Source organism: Bombina bombina, chromosome 3, assembly GCF_027579735.1.
Source record: "Bombina bombina isolate aBomBom1 chromosome 3, aBomBom1.pri, whole genome shotgun sequence".
Lineage (NCBI taxonomy): Eukaryota > Metazoa > Chordata > Amphibia > Anura > Bombinatoridae > Bombina > Bombina bombina.
Window position 1 is genome coordinate 647,278,992 of NC_069501.1, and position 15,585 is coordinate 647,294,576.

The window sequence follows — 15,585 nt, forward strand, 5'->3', positions numbered from 1 at the left end:
AGCAAAAGAGATAGCAACAAGAAACAAAACCTAACAAGATAACAACTTAGGGGCCCATTTATCAAGCTCTGAACGGCTTCAGACTCGCCAGAAACACCAGTTATAAAGCAGCGGTCTAAAGACCGCTGCTTCATAACCCTGTCCACCTGCTCTGATGGGGCGGACAGGAATCGCCGAAAAACAAGCCGATCGAGTATGATCGGGTTGATTGACACCTCCCTGCGGCGCCGATTGGCTGCGAGTCAGCAGGGGGCAGCGTTGCACCAGCAGCTCTTGTGAGCTGCTGGTGCAATGTTAAATGCGGAGAGCGTATTACTCTCTGCATTCAGCGAGGTCTTGCGGACCTGATCCGCACTGTCGGATCAGGTTCACAAGACCTTTGATAAATAAGCCCCTTAATGTCTATGGAATGCAACGGCTCAAACGGAGCCAGCTGTAAAACTTTAAGAACAAGGTTAAGGCTCCAAGGAGGAGCAACAGACTTAAAGATAGGCCTGATTTTGACCAAGGCCTGACAAAAAGATTGCACATCTGGCACATCCGCCAAATGTTTATGTAGTAAAACTGATAAAGCAGAAATATGACCCTTCAGGGTACTGACTGACAATCCCTTCTCCAGGCCTTCCTGAAGAAAAGATAACATTCTAATAATTCTAATTCTACTCCAAGAGTAGCCCTTGGATTCACATCAATAAAGATATTTACACCATATCTTATGGTAAATCTTTCTAGTAACAGGCGTGATAATGACGCAGATACCGCTGAAGATACCTGAGCAGCAATTTTTGCTTTTAAATAAACTTGATTAGGAGTTATAGGGGAACTGAAGTTCAATGCATGTGATGCCATTGAGGCTTGGGACGTAGCAGGAGAAAGCTGAGGTATTATTTTAACAGCATCATCCTGAGAGACATTAGGGGGTCGATCCGATATAAATCGTCGCCCGCAAAAGCCGGCGATGCCAATATTTACGCTGATTTGGTATCCTATATACGGCGTAACCTAGAAGTTACGCACGTATATTTCTGCCGTCGCCCGTAGTTTTTTGGGCCATAGGCAGGTATACCAAACCAGCGCAGTTTGGTATCCAATATGCAGCGTAAGGACTTACGTGGCGAAAATGGAGAAATCTTACTCCATTTTCACCTCGCCACAAAAAGCAGCCGTAAGAAGCCTTACGCTGACTATTGGAGCCCCGTAACTCCCTAAACTAACTAGAAAATAAACCTAACACCTAACGCATGCGCAATGTCTATCTCCCTGTCAACCGCGATCTGTTAAATAAAACCTAACACCTAACGCATGCGCAATGTCTATCTACCTGTCAACCGCGATCCCCCCCCCCAAAATCCCTAATAAAGTTATTAACCCCTAAACCGCCGCTCCCGGACCCCGCCGCCATCTACATAAACTAACCCCCTACTGTGAGCCCCTAAAACCGCCGCCATCTACCTTATCTATCCCCTAATCTGACCCCTTACACCGCCGCCACCTATATAAAAATTATTAACCCCTAATCTAATCCCCCTATACCGCCGCCAGCTATATTAATATTATTAACCCCTAATGTAAGCCCCTTACACCGCCGCCATCTCTATTAAAATGATTAACCCCTAATTTAATCTACCTACCCCGCCGCCAGCTATATTATCTATATTAACCCTAAGTATATTATAGTTAATATAGGTATTACATTATATATATTAACTATATTAACCCTAATTATATTAGGGTTAATATAGTTAATATAGTTACTATAGTATTTATATTAACTATATTAACTCTATCTAACCCTAACTAAATTTATATTAAATTAATCTAATTCATTTATAAACTAAAATATTCCTATTTAAATCTAAATACTTACCTATAAAATAAACCCTAAGATAGCTACAATATAATTAATAATTACATTGTAGCTATGTTAGGGTTAATATTTATTTTACAGGTAAATTGTTAATTATTTTAACTAGGTATAATAGATATTAAATAGTTATTAACTATTTAATATCTACCTAGTTAAAATAATTACCCAATTACCTGTAAAATAAATCATAACCTAAGTTATAAATACACCTACACTATCAATAAATTAAATAAACTACAAACATCTATCTAAAAATACAATTAAATTAACTAAACTAAATTAAAAAAAAAAAAAAACACTAAATTACAAAAAATAAAAAAAGATTACAAGATTTTTAAGCTAATTACACCTATTCTAAGCCCCCTAATAAATAATAAACCCCCAAAATAAAAAAAATTCCCTGCCCTATTCTAAATTAAACAAATTTCAAAGCTCTTTACCTTACCAGCCCTTAAAAGGGCCTTTTGTGGGGCATGCCCCAAAGAATTCAGCTCTTTTGCATACAACAAATACAATCCCCCCCCCCATTACAACCCCCCACCCACATACCCCGAGTCTAAAACCCCCCAAACCCCCCTTAAAAAAGCCTAACACTACCCCCCTGAAGATCTCCCTACCTTGTCTTCACCACACCGGGCCGAACTCCTGATCCGATCCGGGCGATGTCTTCCTCCAAGCGGCAAAGAAGAATTCTTCCTCCGGCGATGTCTTCCTCCAAGCGGTAAGTATTTAGATTTAAATAGGAATATTTTAGTTTATAAATGAATTAGATTAATTTAATATAAATTTAGTTAGGGGTGTTAGGGTTAGATAGAGTTAATATAGTTAATATAAATACTATAGTAACTATATTAACCCTAATATAATTAGGGTTAATATAGTTAATATATATAATGTAATACCTATATTAACTATAGGTAGGGGTTAATAGCTTTTTTATTGTTAGGCTAGTGAGGGGGGATAGCGGATAGAGGGTTAGACAGTGCGGGCTATGTTAGGGAGGCGTGTTAGACAGTGTGGGTGTTTTAGACTTTTAGTCAGGTTTTATAGGCGCCGGCAGTTTCTAACGTGGCGCAAGTCACTGGCGACGCCAGAAATTTGTACTTGCGCAGATTTCTGGACATCGCTGGTTTGTCAGACTTACGGCACGTTAGCATCTGACGGCGACCTATATGGGATAGCTCGAGTTGCGAGCTGAAACTGCGGGCGACGCCGGTTCCCTCGCTTGCGCCGCAAACTGTGATCTATATCGGATCGCGCCCCATGCTCAAAAAATTTACCTTTATTTTGCAAGGTTTTCTTGACACATGAGGAACAAAATTGCATAGGAGCTGCAATTTGTGCATCTAAACATATTAAGCATGAATTCATGAGAACAGGCTCTTGCTCCATATCAGACATGTTGTGAAACAGTAAATAAACTTGTACAGATAAGTTTAAAAGATTTTAATATTCAATTAAAGTAAGCCAAGGAAAAAAAATAATAAAATTTTATCCTAAATTAGGATCGATTCCCAGCTACAATTATGTGAGAAGTGTTAAGAAAAAACATTTAATAAACATCAAATAAACTTTTAAAATACCCATTAGGCAACCCCACACCTCAATTACTGAGGTACCTTACCACTACCAATTAAGACAGGATCACCCAGAAATGGAGAAAATCAACTTTTTCCTCAGAAACATTATAAAGTAAAGCAAATGTGACCGCAACTGCCAAGCTCAAATTACTGTTGTGACACAGAGAGGCACTACTTCCTGGTACACTGAAATAATGTTTTTTTTTTCAAACCTGACAGTTTAAAATGTTGCATCATTTTATTTCAAAGCAAAGGGGAAATGAATAAGCTGCTGAAATAGAAAATTCAGCCTTACTTTCAGTTTAAACTTGTTTTGTTTTATCAAGTAAATTGCGTCAGAAAATAAAGCCTAATAAACACATTTTACCCTTTCTTTTTAAAAGAGTTTAAATGTTAGTCTCACACATGCTACAGTGCCTGCTTCATGCCCCAGTGTAACCCATACAACAGGATTATCTATGTCCTAACAAAAAAGCAGTGTTTTTAATTTGTTAATTGCATGGTCTCTCCAATTGGAAGAAAAAGCACTTACCTGCTCCACTGTCCAGCATGTAGACAGTTACAAGGTATGAGAGGACACAGTTCCTCACAGAGACCTTTGAAAAAGAAAGAACAGAGTAGCCAACTCTAGCTTTCTAAACTAGGGCAGCAATTGTGAGGAAAATGCAGTAAGTACCTCTTTACAAGTTCCTAACTACTTTAAAGCCACCACTACCCGACTGCAAGGAATGACGTGGAATATGGCTATACCCCAAAACTTACTTGTAGATGAAATCAAAATGTTTCTTCAGACACCTAAACCTCACCTCCTCCATGCACTGAAGGCAAAGAGAATGAATGGGGGTTGTGGGTAGGGGAGTGATACTTGGTAGTTTGACTGTGGTGCTCTTTGCCTCCTCCTGCTCGCCAGGAGTGATATTCCCACATTCTGTTACAAAGATGGGTAAGTCCTTTTCAAAATGACTGCCACCAGATAGAAATTAATATTTTACTTAAATGGTAGTTAGTCATTTCTATACATGCATATTATATAACCACAATTAACCAATGCTTTGCAAAGTATCTATATGCAAAACAATTTTTTAATAAACATTTAAATCTGACATTTTGTTATTAAAATGTGCTTTGTTTTTGCAGTTTAGGGACATATACTTTGAAAATGCTCCAGAGTATTCATTAAATGATTTACTCTCTGTTCTATATAAAAAAAGAATCTTTCAAAAAAATTTAACAATGCTTTAGTTTTAAAAAAAATGGATGTTTCTGGGCAGAATAAATCAACTTTTTTTTCCCTCTGGGATTTGTCTTTGTCAGCCAGTGAATAGTGGAGTTGCAGGATTTAGTTGGACCCTATCATGCAATTCCTATAAATTCCTGCTTGAATTACATGGATCGTTCCAAAGATTTCTGATGCAATTTAGTAGAATAATTTCCTTTGGTTGTTTAAAAGTAATTGCCATCCTCTCTTGTAATTTGGAGAGTGGGAAGTAATCCCTCCTAACCACTTAAAAAAATGATAAAATAGAGTAAACTGTCCACTTAGAGCACATGGATAAAAATATTTGTAGCAAGTTTAACTGCTGCTTTCTCATATACATGCTAAAAAATATTTAACCACATCCCTTCTGTGGTCAATTACAGACAAATATTAGCTCCTGAACTGCACTGATTAAGGAATCACTGTGTAAATAATGCAGGTTCAGAGTTCTGAATCTCCAGGAATACATTCAAACCTTTCCGAGAACAGTACAAGTTACACAATTTCTAGAGGTAAATTTCAAGGAAAGTAGACTAGACAGAAGAAACAACTGAAGTGCAGTCATGCGGAAAAGAAAGTACACCCTCTTTGAATTCTATGGTTTTACGTATCAGGACATAATAACAATAATCTGATGCCCAGCAGGTCTTAAAATTAGGTAAATACAACCTCTGATGAACAACAACACATGACATATAACACATCGAGTCATTATTTATTTAACAAAAATAAAGCCAAAATTGAGAAGCCATGTGTGAAAAACTAAGTACATACAAAAGTAACCTTTGTTTTTAATTATTTATTGTTTTAATTATTTTTTTAATAAATTACTTAATTTCACACAGGTAAACATGTGTGGGCAGTCATCTTAGTTCCAACTGTGTTATTGGACTATGTGGGCAGATAAAATAAGATAATATTCTGATTTCAGTAAGGAGCACCTCTGTCAGTAGGGATTGAAAAAGGGGATATTTTAGAGGTGAAAACACTAATATATCATTGTACTATACTTTACATACATTCTTTATATGGTTGTTTAAAACAAGACAGAGGGTGCTGTGGCTAGCATGTAACCTATTAAAATGCTTATGGAACTCAAACATGGGGAGGTGTATAGATATATACAATATGTTATATAGTAAGCTATATAGCATGATATAGCATGATTGGGCTAAATCGATAGATACAAGTGATGGTATAAACTTAAAATAAGTAGCTAGAATTAATTGTAAACAATATACCGGATTATATAGGTTGCATGTATCTATAATGGTGGCAGCACACCAAAAGTCCGATTATGCAATGTGTAGTCTGAATATGTTGCCAGGTAACATATAGATTAAACTTTAATTTTTTTGGAAAAAGTGAGGAATAAAAGTGTTGTCTGTTACTTTTATGACACTGAAAATGTTATATATGTGCTTTGTGATGTAATATTGCATTGAGGCAATCACAAATGAACACTCGCTGATTTTAAAGGGCCGCTTTTTTAATGGATTAAGGCAGCAGCTAAGATTACGGGCCGGGGGGGGTTGGAAATGCATCAGCTGTTTGAACCTGTTCATTTAGCTATTACTGTTTCAGCTTTATATGCGTGTTTTTAATTTGCTGAAATAAACACTTCTTTTTATAGCTGGTCGCTCCTTGTTTGTTCAGTTGAGAATGTTGAAAAACTAAGCACAACCTTACTGCTCTCATAGAGAACTAAGAGGTTAAGTAACAGACAGGTCCTGCTAACCAATATCTTGAATTTAATTGATCATCAAGCAAGTGTAACCACCTCTATAAAGCGTCAGTTTTAGGCACTTCGCTGGTCAGGAGCATTTCAGGTGTGTTATAACCCCATTTATGTCCACAGCACTTTTCCATTTTTGTCCATTTGGGACCAAGGCGGGCTATTTTTACATTTCAGCAGTGTTTGTGTTTTAGCTGTAATTTGCCTCCTTACTCGTTTACTGTACCTCACACATATTATATACCGTTTTTCTCCCCATTAAATGGACCATATTAAATGGACCAAATACCAATTATTACATCATATCATCATTTACTATAAAAGAAAAATAAAAATATGAGGAGAAAATGGAAAAAAACCACACTTTTTATAACTTTGACCCCCAAAATCTGTTACACATCTACAACCACCAAAAAACACCCATGGTAAATAGTTTCTAAATTTTGTCCAGAGTTTAGAAATACCCCAATGTTTACATGTTCTTTGCTTTTTTTGCAAGTTATAGGGCCATAAATATAAGTAGCACTTTGCTATTTCCAGACCACTTTTTTCAAAATTAGCGCTAGTTACATTGGGACACTGATATCTGTCAGAATCCCTGAATATCCATTGACATGTAGATTTTTTTTTTTTAGAAGACATCCCAAAGTATTGATCTAGGCCCATTTTGGTAATTTCAGGCCCACCATTTCACCACCAAATGCGATCAAATAAAAAAAATTGTTCACTTTTTCACAATTTTTTTCACAAACTTTAGGTTTCTCACTGAAATTATTTACAAACAGCTTGTGCAATTATGGCATAAATGGTTATAAATTTTCTCTGGGATCCCCTTTGTTCAGAAATAGCAAACATATATGGCTTTGACATTGCTGTTTTGGTAATTAGAAGGCCGCTAAATGCCACTGCGCACCACACGTGTATATGCCCAGCAGTGAAGGGGTTAATTAGGGAGCATGTAGGGAGCTTTTTGTGGTAATTTTAGCTTTAGTGTAGTGTAGTAGACAACCCAAAGTATTGATCTAGGCCCATTTTGGTCATATTTCATGCCACCATTTCACCGCCAAATGCGATCAAATAAAAAAAAATAGTCAACTTTTTCACAAACTTTAGGTTTCTCACTGAAATTACTTACATAAATGGTTGTAAATGCTTCTCTGGGATCCCTTTGTCATAAATAGCAGACATATATGGCTTTGGTGTTGCTTTTTGGTAATTAGAAGGCCGCTAAATGTCACTGCGCACAACACGTGAATTATGCTCAGCAGTGAAGGGGTTAATTAGGTAGCTTGTAGGGAGCTTGTAGGGTTAATTTTAGCTTTAGTGTAGAGCTCAGCTTCCCACCTGACACATCAGACCCCCTGATCTCTCCCAAAGAGCTCTCTTCCCTCCCCCACCGCACAATGGTCCCCGCCATCTTAAGTACTGGCAGAAAAGTCTGCCAGTACTGAAATAAAAGGTATCTTTTTTTCCGCATATTTACATTATGCTGCTTTGTAGGATCACACCCTTAGCCCCCAACCTCCCTGATCCCCCCAAAACAGCTCTCTAACAACTCCCCCCTCTGTCTTATTGGGGGCCATCTTGGGTTCCTGGCAGCTGTCTGCCAGTACCCAGTTTGCAAATAAAAATGTTTTTTTTTTTTTTTTTTTTTCTGTAGTGTAGCTACATGTATAGCACACCAACATCCCTTTAGCGTGCCCAATACATTCAGTGCCAGATTAGAAGTGGAGCTTGAGGTTAACTGCACTAGGAGTAAGCTGTGTGTGTGCATCGGGTTGTGCTTGTATTATAATTTGAAAGTAAAAAGGTTTTCACTTGTACGCCTAACCCGATGAGCGTAAATACCGAACTATAATGTTGCACGTGTGATAACATATTTCCTCATAGAAGTCAAAGGACCAAAAAAAAATAGAAAAAAAAATCTAACACCCTACTCGGTGCAAACATGATCGCACATTCTCAAGAGCGCTAACCTGATATGAAAATATTAATATTCCACATTCCACATAGAAGAATAAGTTATATGTATTCATAAATATACACTGTGTGCAGAATTATTAGGCAAATGAGTATTTTGACCACATCATCCTCTTTATGCATGTTGTCTTACTCCAAGCTGTATAGGCTCGAAAGCCTACTACCAATTAAGCATATTAGGTGATGTGCATCTCTGTAATGAGAAGGGGTGTGGTCTAATGACATCAACCACCCCTATATCAGGTGTGCATAATATTAAGCAAACTTCCTTTCCTTTGGCAAAATGGGTCAAAAAGAAGGACTTGACAGGCTCAGAAAAGTCAAAAATAGTGAGATATCTTACAGAGGGATGCAGCACTCTTAAAATTGCAAAGCTTCTGAAGCGTGATCATCGAACAATCAAGCGTTTCATTCAAAATAGTCAACAGGGTCGCAAGAAGCGTGTGGAAAAACCAAGGCGCAAAATAACTGCCCATGAACTGAGAAAAGTCAAGCGTGCAGCTGCAAAGATGCCACTTGTCACCAGTTTGGCCATATTTCAGAGCTGCAACATCACTGGAGTGCCCAAAAGCACAAGGTGTGCAATACTCAGAGACATGGCCAAGGTAAGAAAGGCTGAAAGACGACCACCACTGAACAAGACACACAAGCTGAAACGTCAAGACTGGGCCAAGAAATATCTCAAGACTGATTTTTCTAAGGTTTTATGGACTGATGAAATGAGAGTGAGTCTTGATGGGCCAGATGGATGGGCCCGTGGCTGGATTGGTAAAGGGCAGAGAGCTCCAGTCCGACTCAGACGCCAGCAAGGTGGAGGTGTAGTACTGGTTTGGGCTGGTATCATCAAAGATGAGCTTGTGGGGCCTTTTCGGTTTAAGGATGGAGTCAAGCTCAACTCCCAGTCCTACTGCCAGTTTCTGGAAGACACCTTCTTCAAGCAGTGGTACAGGAAGAAGTCTGCATCCTTCAAGAAAAACATGATTTTCATGCAGGACAATGCTCCATCACACGCGTCCAAGTACTCCACAGCGTGGCTGGCAAGAAAGGGTATAAAAGAAGAAAATCTAATGGCATGGCCTCCTTGTTCACCTGATCTGAACCCCATTGAGAACCTGTGGTCCATCATCAAATGTGAGATTTACAAGTAGGGAAAACAGTACACCTCTCTGAACAGTGTCTGAGAGGCTGTGGTTGCTGCTGCACGCAATGTTGATGGTGAACAGATCAAAACACTGACAGAATCCATGGATGGCAGGCTTTTGAGTGTCCTTGCAAAGAAAGGTGGCTATATTGGTCACTGATTTGTTTTTGTTTTGTTTTTGAATGTCAGAAATGTATATTGTGAATGTTGAGCATGTTATATTGGTTTCACTGGTAAAAATAAATAATTGAAATGGGTATATATTTGTTTTTTGTTAAGTTGCCTAATAATTATGCACAGTAATAGTCACCTGCACACACAGATATCCCCCTAAAATAGCTATAACTAAAAACAAACTAAAAACTACTTCCAAAAATATTCAGCTTTGATATTAATGAGTTTTTTGGGTTCATATATATATGATGGTATTTTTGTAAAATACATAAGCACATATGTACACACACACACATATACTGTATATATATATATATATATATATATATATACACACACACACACACATCCATCTTTAGACATGTATATGTATGTATCTCTATGTTAAAGCTAGGGATGAGCGAATGTGTTTATATTCAAATTTGAATGTAGAATGAATGTTATTGTAGAAATTTGATTTACATAATCGAACGTTGATAAGAATGAATATTCATAAATATTCTATTATCGAATGTTATTTACAGTTTTTGAATGTCACATTCGAATTCGAATGGGACATTTATAAAACAGTTGTAGACTAGAAATACTATTTTGAATTTGAATGTGACATTCGAAATTAGAATATTACATTTATAAAACACAGTATTAGACTAGATATACTATTTTGAATTCAAATGTGACATTCAAATTCAAATATTACATTTTTAAAACACAGTATTAGACTTGAAATACTATTTCAAATTTGAATGTGACATTTGAATTTGAATGTGACATTCAAATTAGAATATTACATTTCTAAAAACATAGTATTAGACTAGATATACTATTTTGAATTTGAATGTGACATTCAAATTCAAATGTAGCATTCGGAATTCGAATATTACATTTATAAAACATAGTTGTAGACTAGAAATACTATTTTGAATTTGAATGTTACATTCAAATTCAATGTCACATTCGAATATAATAATTTTGAAATTGAAAGTAGACGTGCATGGTGAAAAAATTCGGTTCGGTTCGGTTCGGATCGATTCGGAATTTTTCGAAGTTCGGTTCGGATCGATTCTAATTCGGAAAATTCTGAATCGATTTGTTTCGGATTCGTTTCGGATTCATTTGGATTAGAAGAAATTCGGTTCGATTCGGTTCGTAAATTCGGCATTTCGGTAAGTGTTAGGTGGGATTAGACTAGTATTGTACAGTATGTTAGGTGTTAACCTAACATACTGTACAATACTAGTGTAATCCCAATGGCCATCCGATTTACGAATCGAAATGAAACGAATCGCACATGTCTAATTGAAAGTGATATAATACATAGCTAAACATTCTATTATTCAAACAAATATTTGTTATTGAAAAATTCGAAAATAAAAATTCGAAAATAGAATATTAGAATGTTATATAAACATTCGAAATTCAATTCGAATGAACAAATGTAACAAAATTTGTTTTAAATTTTGAATTTTAGAAACATTCACCCATCCCTAGTTAAAGCCATTTGCCTTTTTTTTCTAGAACCTCATATCTTCATATCTTTGAGCCCTTTTAACTTTTTGTGTGCAATATTTTTGTAATAATTTTATTAGATAGTGATATTATGAGTGTAACTGCACTTTGTAATGTATTTTTTGATCTGTTTTGTGACACTTTTTGGTTTGTGAAACAGTTAATCAGAGCTCTGAGGTCACGCTAACCCAGAGTGTTAACTTCAATTGTACTCAAGCTATTGCGTTTTACTTTCAACTTGTAATACGACCTGCGATAAACCCCTTATCGCTCGAGCATAACTGTAGCGTTCATCTAATAATCTGGCCCTCAACATGGGTGGTGCGGCCATGCTAAACATCACTCAATATTACAAGATGGGAGTTAAGTGTTACTCTTGAGTGCAGCATACAGGTGAAACTCGAAAAATTAGAATATCATGCAAAAGTTCATTTATTTCACTAATGCAACTTAAAGGTGAAACTAGGGGGGCGGGAGCCAACTATCAAGGAAACCAGACATGTGTGTTAGGGGCTCCTAGTTCTTATATATTATAATTCATGTTTATTGATATCTAAAGTAATTATTACTACAACAAAAGGGGTCCCTATCAGGACAAACGTTAATGGTGGCATTGGGAGCTCTTGGATAGTCATTTTTAGCTACCCAGAAGTCAAGCTACAATGGAGGCCATGAATAGCTGGCGACTAGCTGTGGCGCAGCTCCTACAGGATCACTTTAACAACCTAGAGCAGGCTTTGCACAAGTGTTTCGCTGGCATAATGGTGAGAGAGGACAATACTGTGCGGCCAGCTAATCGTCATCTTGCCCATACTATGAACTCTACGCTCCTACTATTCACCAGAGTAGCTGTATTGCAGTGTCGGCCCCTGAAATCCTGTGCAGCCATGTTAATTCCTCACAGCAGGAGGACGCTTATCACTACCGCAGCAGAGAGGGGCTGAATTGGGATGATGGATGTGGGGGTTGCCCTGCCGCAAATCCTGTCACCAGAATGGTTACTGATCCGGCATATCTCAAGAAAGACCTGACCTTGTCATCAAACCTACCTTTGAGCGCAACGTGCGTGGTTTCTGTAGGTGGCAGCCATGTTTGGGAAGTTCCTCCTCAGTTTCTGTTGTCGGCAGTACTTGGGCAAGATGTGTCAGTGACTTTTACATGGCTGAAGATGTGCTGCTCTGGGGGATGCTGCACTCTAATCCTAGATAGCTTTGAAGAGCGACTAATACAGAGTGAGGATCTATTACATCAGCTGTTACAGGGAGAGAGATTTTCTCTGAGGTCTACAATGTCCTTTGACCTATTTCGAAGCAGGTTAATTTGGACAATTAGAAAGGAACTATATCAGGTCTCTCCACAATTGACTTTTCTATAGAGGCCCCGGATGATATATCATTATTTAGACTTTTATGCTCCTTTTGCTTTGGAGTTTAGCTTACTTCACTATTACCACATAGGCAGAGTGCTGAAGTGAGACAATGTGGACTGTATTGCTTTGAATCCTCTTAGTCCATCTGCGGGCCTTGCAGACATGGATTAACCTCTACATTCTCAGCATTTCACCAATGGTGGGAACACTTGCTACAGTAATTTAACAGATTCTCTGGAGCTTGTCACACAGGCATTAGTATATTAAACCTGATACTAACTACAGCTGTTTAATATATGTATAGGCTTTCTTGAACGTTAGTGGTATCTACTCCCCTTTGTGAATCCATACATTACTAATACCAGGAGCAGGACGATTCTTTACCTATCCATATAGATTATGCTGGCATCAGTTACAATAATTTTCCCACAAACTTATCCTGTTTATATGGGTTGGACACACTGTGGTACTTTTAGGATGACTATTTATTTCTTGAGTGATGCTGTACAACAACAATAGTATAGCTGGATCTTTATGTATAGTATCCTATACTTTGTCCTTCTAATAGGTGTGTCAGACAATATTGCCATATGAATAGTTAAACAACAATCAATGACAATTGCTTTGTTATTTGATTAATTGTGCTTGGGGTCTGCTGAAGATAACCTATTGGGGCCAAGGTATGTGGATGCATATGTAGATCTATATTAGTTGCGCTATTTTCTTAAGTACAAGTCATACTGCAAATTAGAGCTTTAAAATTAATATCCCTTCAAAGGAGATGCAATTGCTCTATTCCACAATGGAGGGGAGTCTTGGCTTTGATCACAACCTACATGCAGCCAAGTTATGCGTTTTTTACAGCTCACTTTGACTGCTATTAACTCTAGTCTCCCTCCAAAGATTCTCAGCCCTGCAACTTCAGAGCTGCTACCCTAGGGTTACTACATGCCTTTATCATATTTCTATCTGTTATATAGGTTAGAATTAGGTATATTGTATTCTCCTTCAATGTAGTTCCATCGACCACAGGTACAGGTTTAACCTTTCACCTACAAGCAGTGGAAAGTTTCTGTCTCTCTTTTAGGGATTCGTTAATGCTTCCTTTGCCTTTACTACATATAGTTCTATAGCCAAGGTATACCTCCCCACCTGTATACTACCCAATTGTTGTTGTAGTTTATGGGGATAGTTATGAATGTAATATATAAGACTGCCTGTCATAGGGTTACAATGAACGTTAGCAACTCGAGATTGTTATACAGGTGCCATATGCTTCTTCCCCCCATGTGTGGTCTCCTGGAGTGTGTTTAGGGTTCTGTAGCTCTCCTATGATGTTGACTTTTATTCATGCCCTAAAATTGTCATACTTGAGTTTTTTATATGCTAATATTTATTTGACACTGGGACAATGCCTATCATTCTATTCCCCTGTCAATGTATACCTGTACACATACCCAAGACTTAACTGGTTCCTCATCTTTACTCAACTACGTTAACTCCTCTTGTTTGGGTATTAATTTAACCCTTGGTTGCGAACTGTTGTTGAAGAACCAGACAAATGTTTAATGTTCATGCTTCTTCCTTACATCTGTGACTCCTGTAAGATGTTTTTTCGCCAAACAACTACTGTGCTTGTGTTAACATATTAGGAACCTTAAGATTTAAACACCGACTAATTCTTGCTCACATATGTTTACTGATCTATACTCATAGGCTTCATGTTGTCTGGTCACACATCCCATGAAATAAATAGAATTTTCACATAGTGACTTCTATACTATACTCCCGTGTTCACATAGGTAGGGCTGGACTATCGCCCCTATATATATTTCCCAGTTTTATAGATGTCTTTCTTGCATGAGTCATGCCTTTGGAGCTTTGGAGTTGCTTTTAGTCAGGACACACTACTGCCAGCGGGGGGTAGTGGTGCCCATTTTTTGATACCAGTGTTTGGCTCTATGGAAGAATTTTAGCTCTAGCTCTACATTGCTATGCAATTTACCCTCTATAAGCAGACATGTTCCCAAGACTATATGTTTAACTGTTATGTAATCACAGCAAATGCATATGAGTTCTATAATTACCCATTCCATGCTTGATAAGCAGACATCTACTAAGTTCCCCTACCCATATAACCAGACCTGGTTTGTCCTGTCAAGTTTTGGCTATATCCCTCTGCTATAAATAGTCTCCCATACCCTATTTTGGTACACACACTTGTATTACAATCCGCCCTAGTCAATATTAAATGTCTACAGGATCCTATTCTATGCGGGGATATATCTCTATTAATATTTGCTTTCACCAAATATATTACTAACGTGAAGTTCATTCTCTCACACCTACCATATTTAAATTCCCCCCCCCCAACCCCCCATATAATGTGCCTTCTAGACTAGGAGGACTAAATATGCGGTTTATCTTGCAAATACCGCAACCCTTACAACCATTCTTCTAATAGTAATCCTTACATCCCACCATATTGCTGACCTTATTTTAATTCACCTGACCCAGCATGATTGGTCAGCATCACTTATTTCTTCCCTAGTTCTGTAAGAATGTTTATTATATTCCCTCTAAACAGAATTAAAATGTATTGGGGCCCATGAGAGGCTCATTTCAACATGTGAGGGACTTGTTTAACTCTAATAAGAAAATAAAAGAGGTCTTAATACTGAGATCCACCAGTGGTCTCTTCTCTTTCATGTAGCCTTTGGACCATGCTATGACCTCATAAAGTTTGAGGTCCAAGAGTCGGCCTTCTCGTTCCCATAAAAGCTTAGACTGAATATTGGCATCGTGTTTCTCTTCATTCTTTAGCAAATGTTTAGCCCACAGAGCTTTGATATCATATAAAGTGGTAGACATCATTTACTGTAAACAAACTTCTACCTAAAATTTTGCATTATGTTCCTTGATGTAGCAGATGTTACTGATTGCATTATGCCTTCTCAATCTGTAATCCCATA

At 37.6% G+C, this 15,585-nt stretch overlaps 1 protein-coding gene across 1 annotated transcript in view; it reads right to left on the minus strand.

Annotated features, from left to right (window-relative positions):
- Positions 1-15,235: 15,235 nt before the first annotated feature.
- Positions 15,236-15,585, minus strand: part of LOC128652465 (multidrug and toxin extrusion protein 1-like) — a 191,073-nt gene continuing 190,723 nt past the window's right edge. Inside the window, exon 13 of the mRNA XM_053705403.1 lies at positions 15,236-15,456. Within this exon, the coding sequence (XP_053561378.1) occupies positions 15,236-15,456 (221 nt within the window). The remainder of the gene's footprint in view (positions 15,457-15,585) is intronic.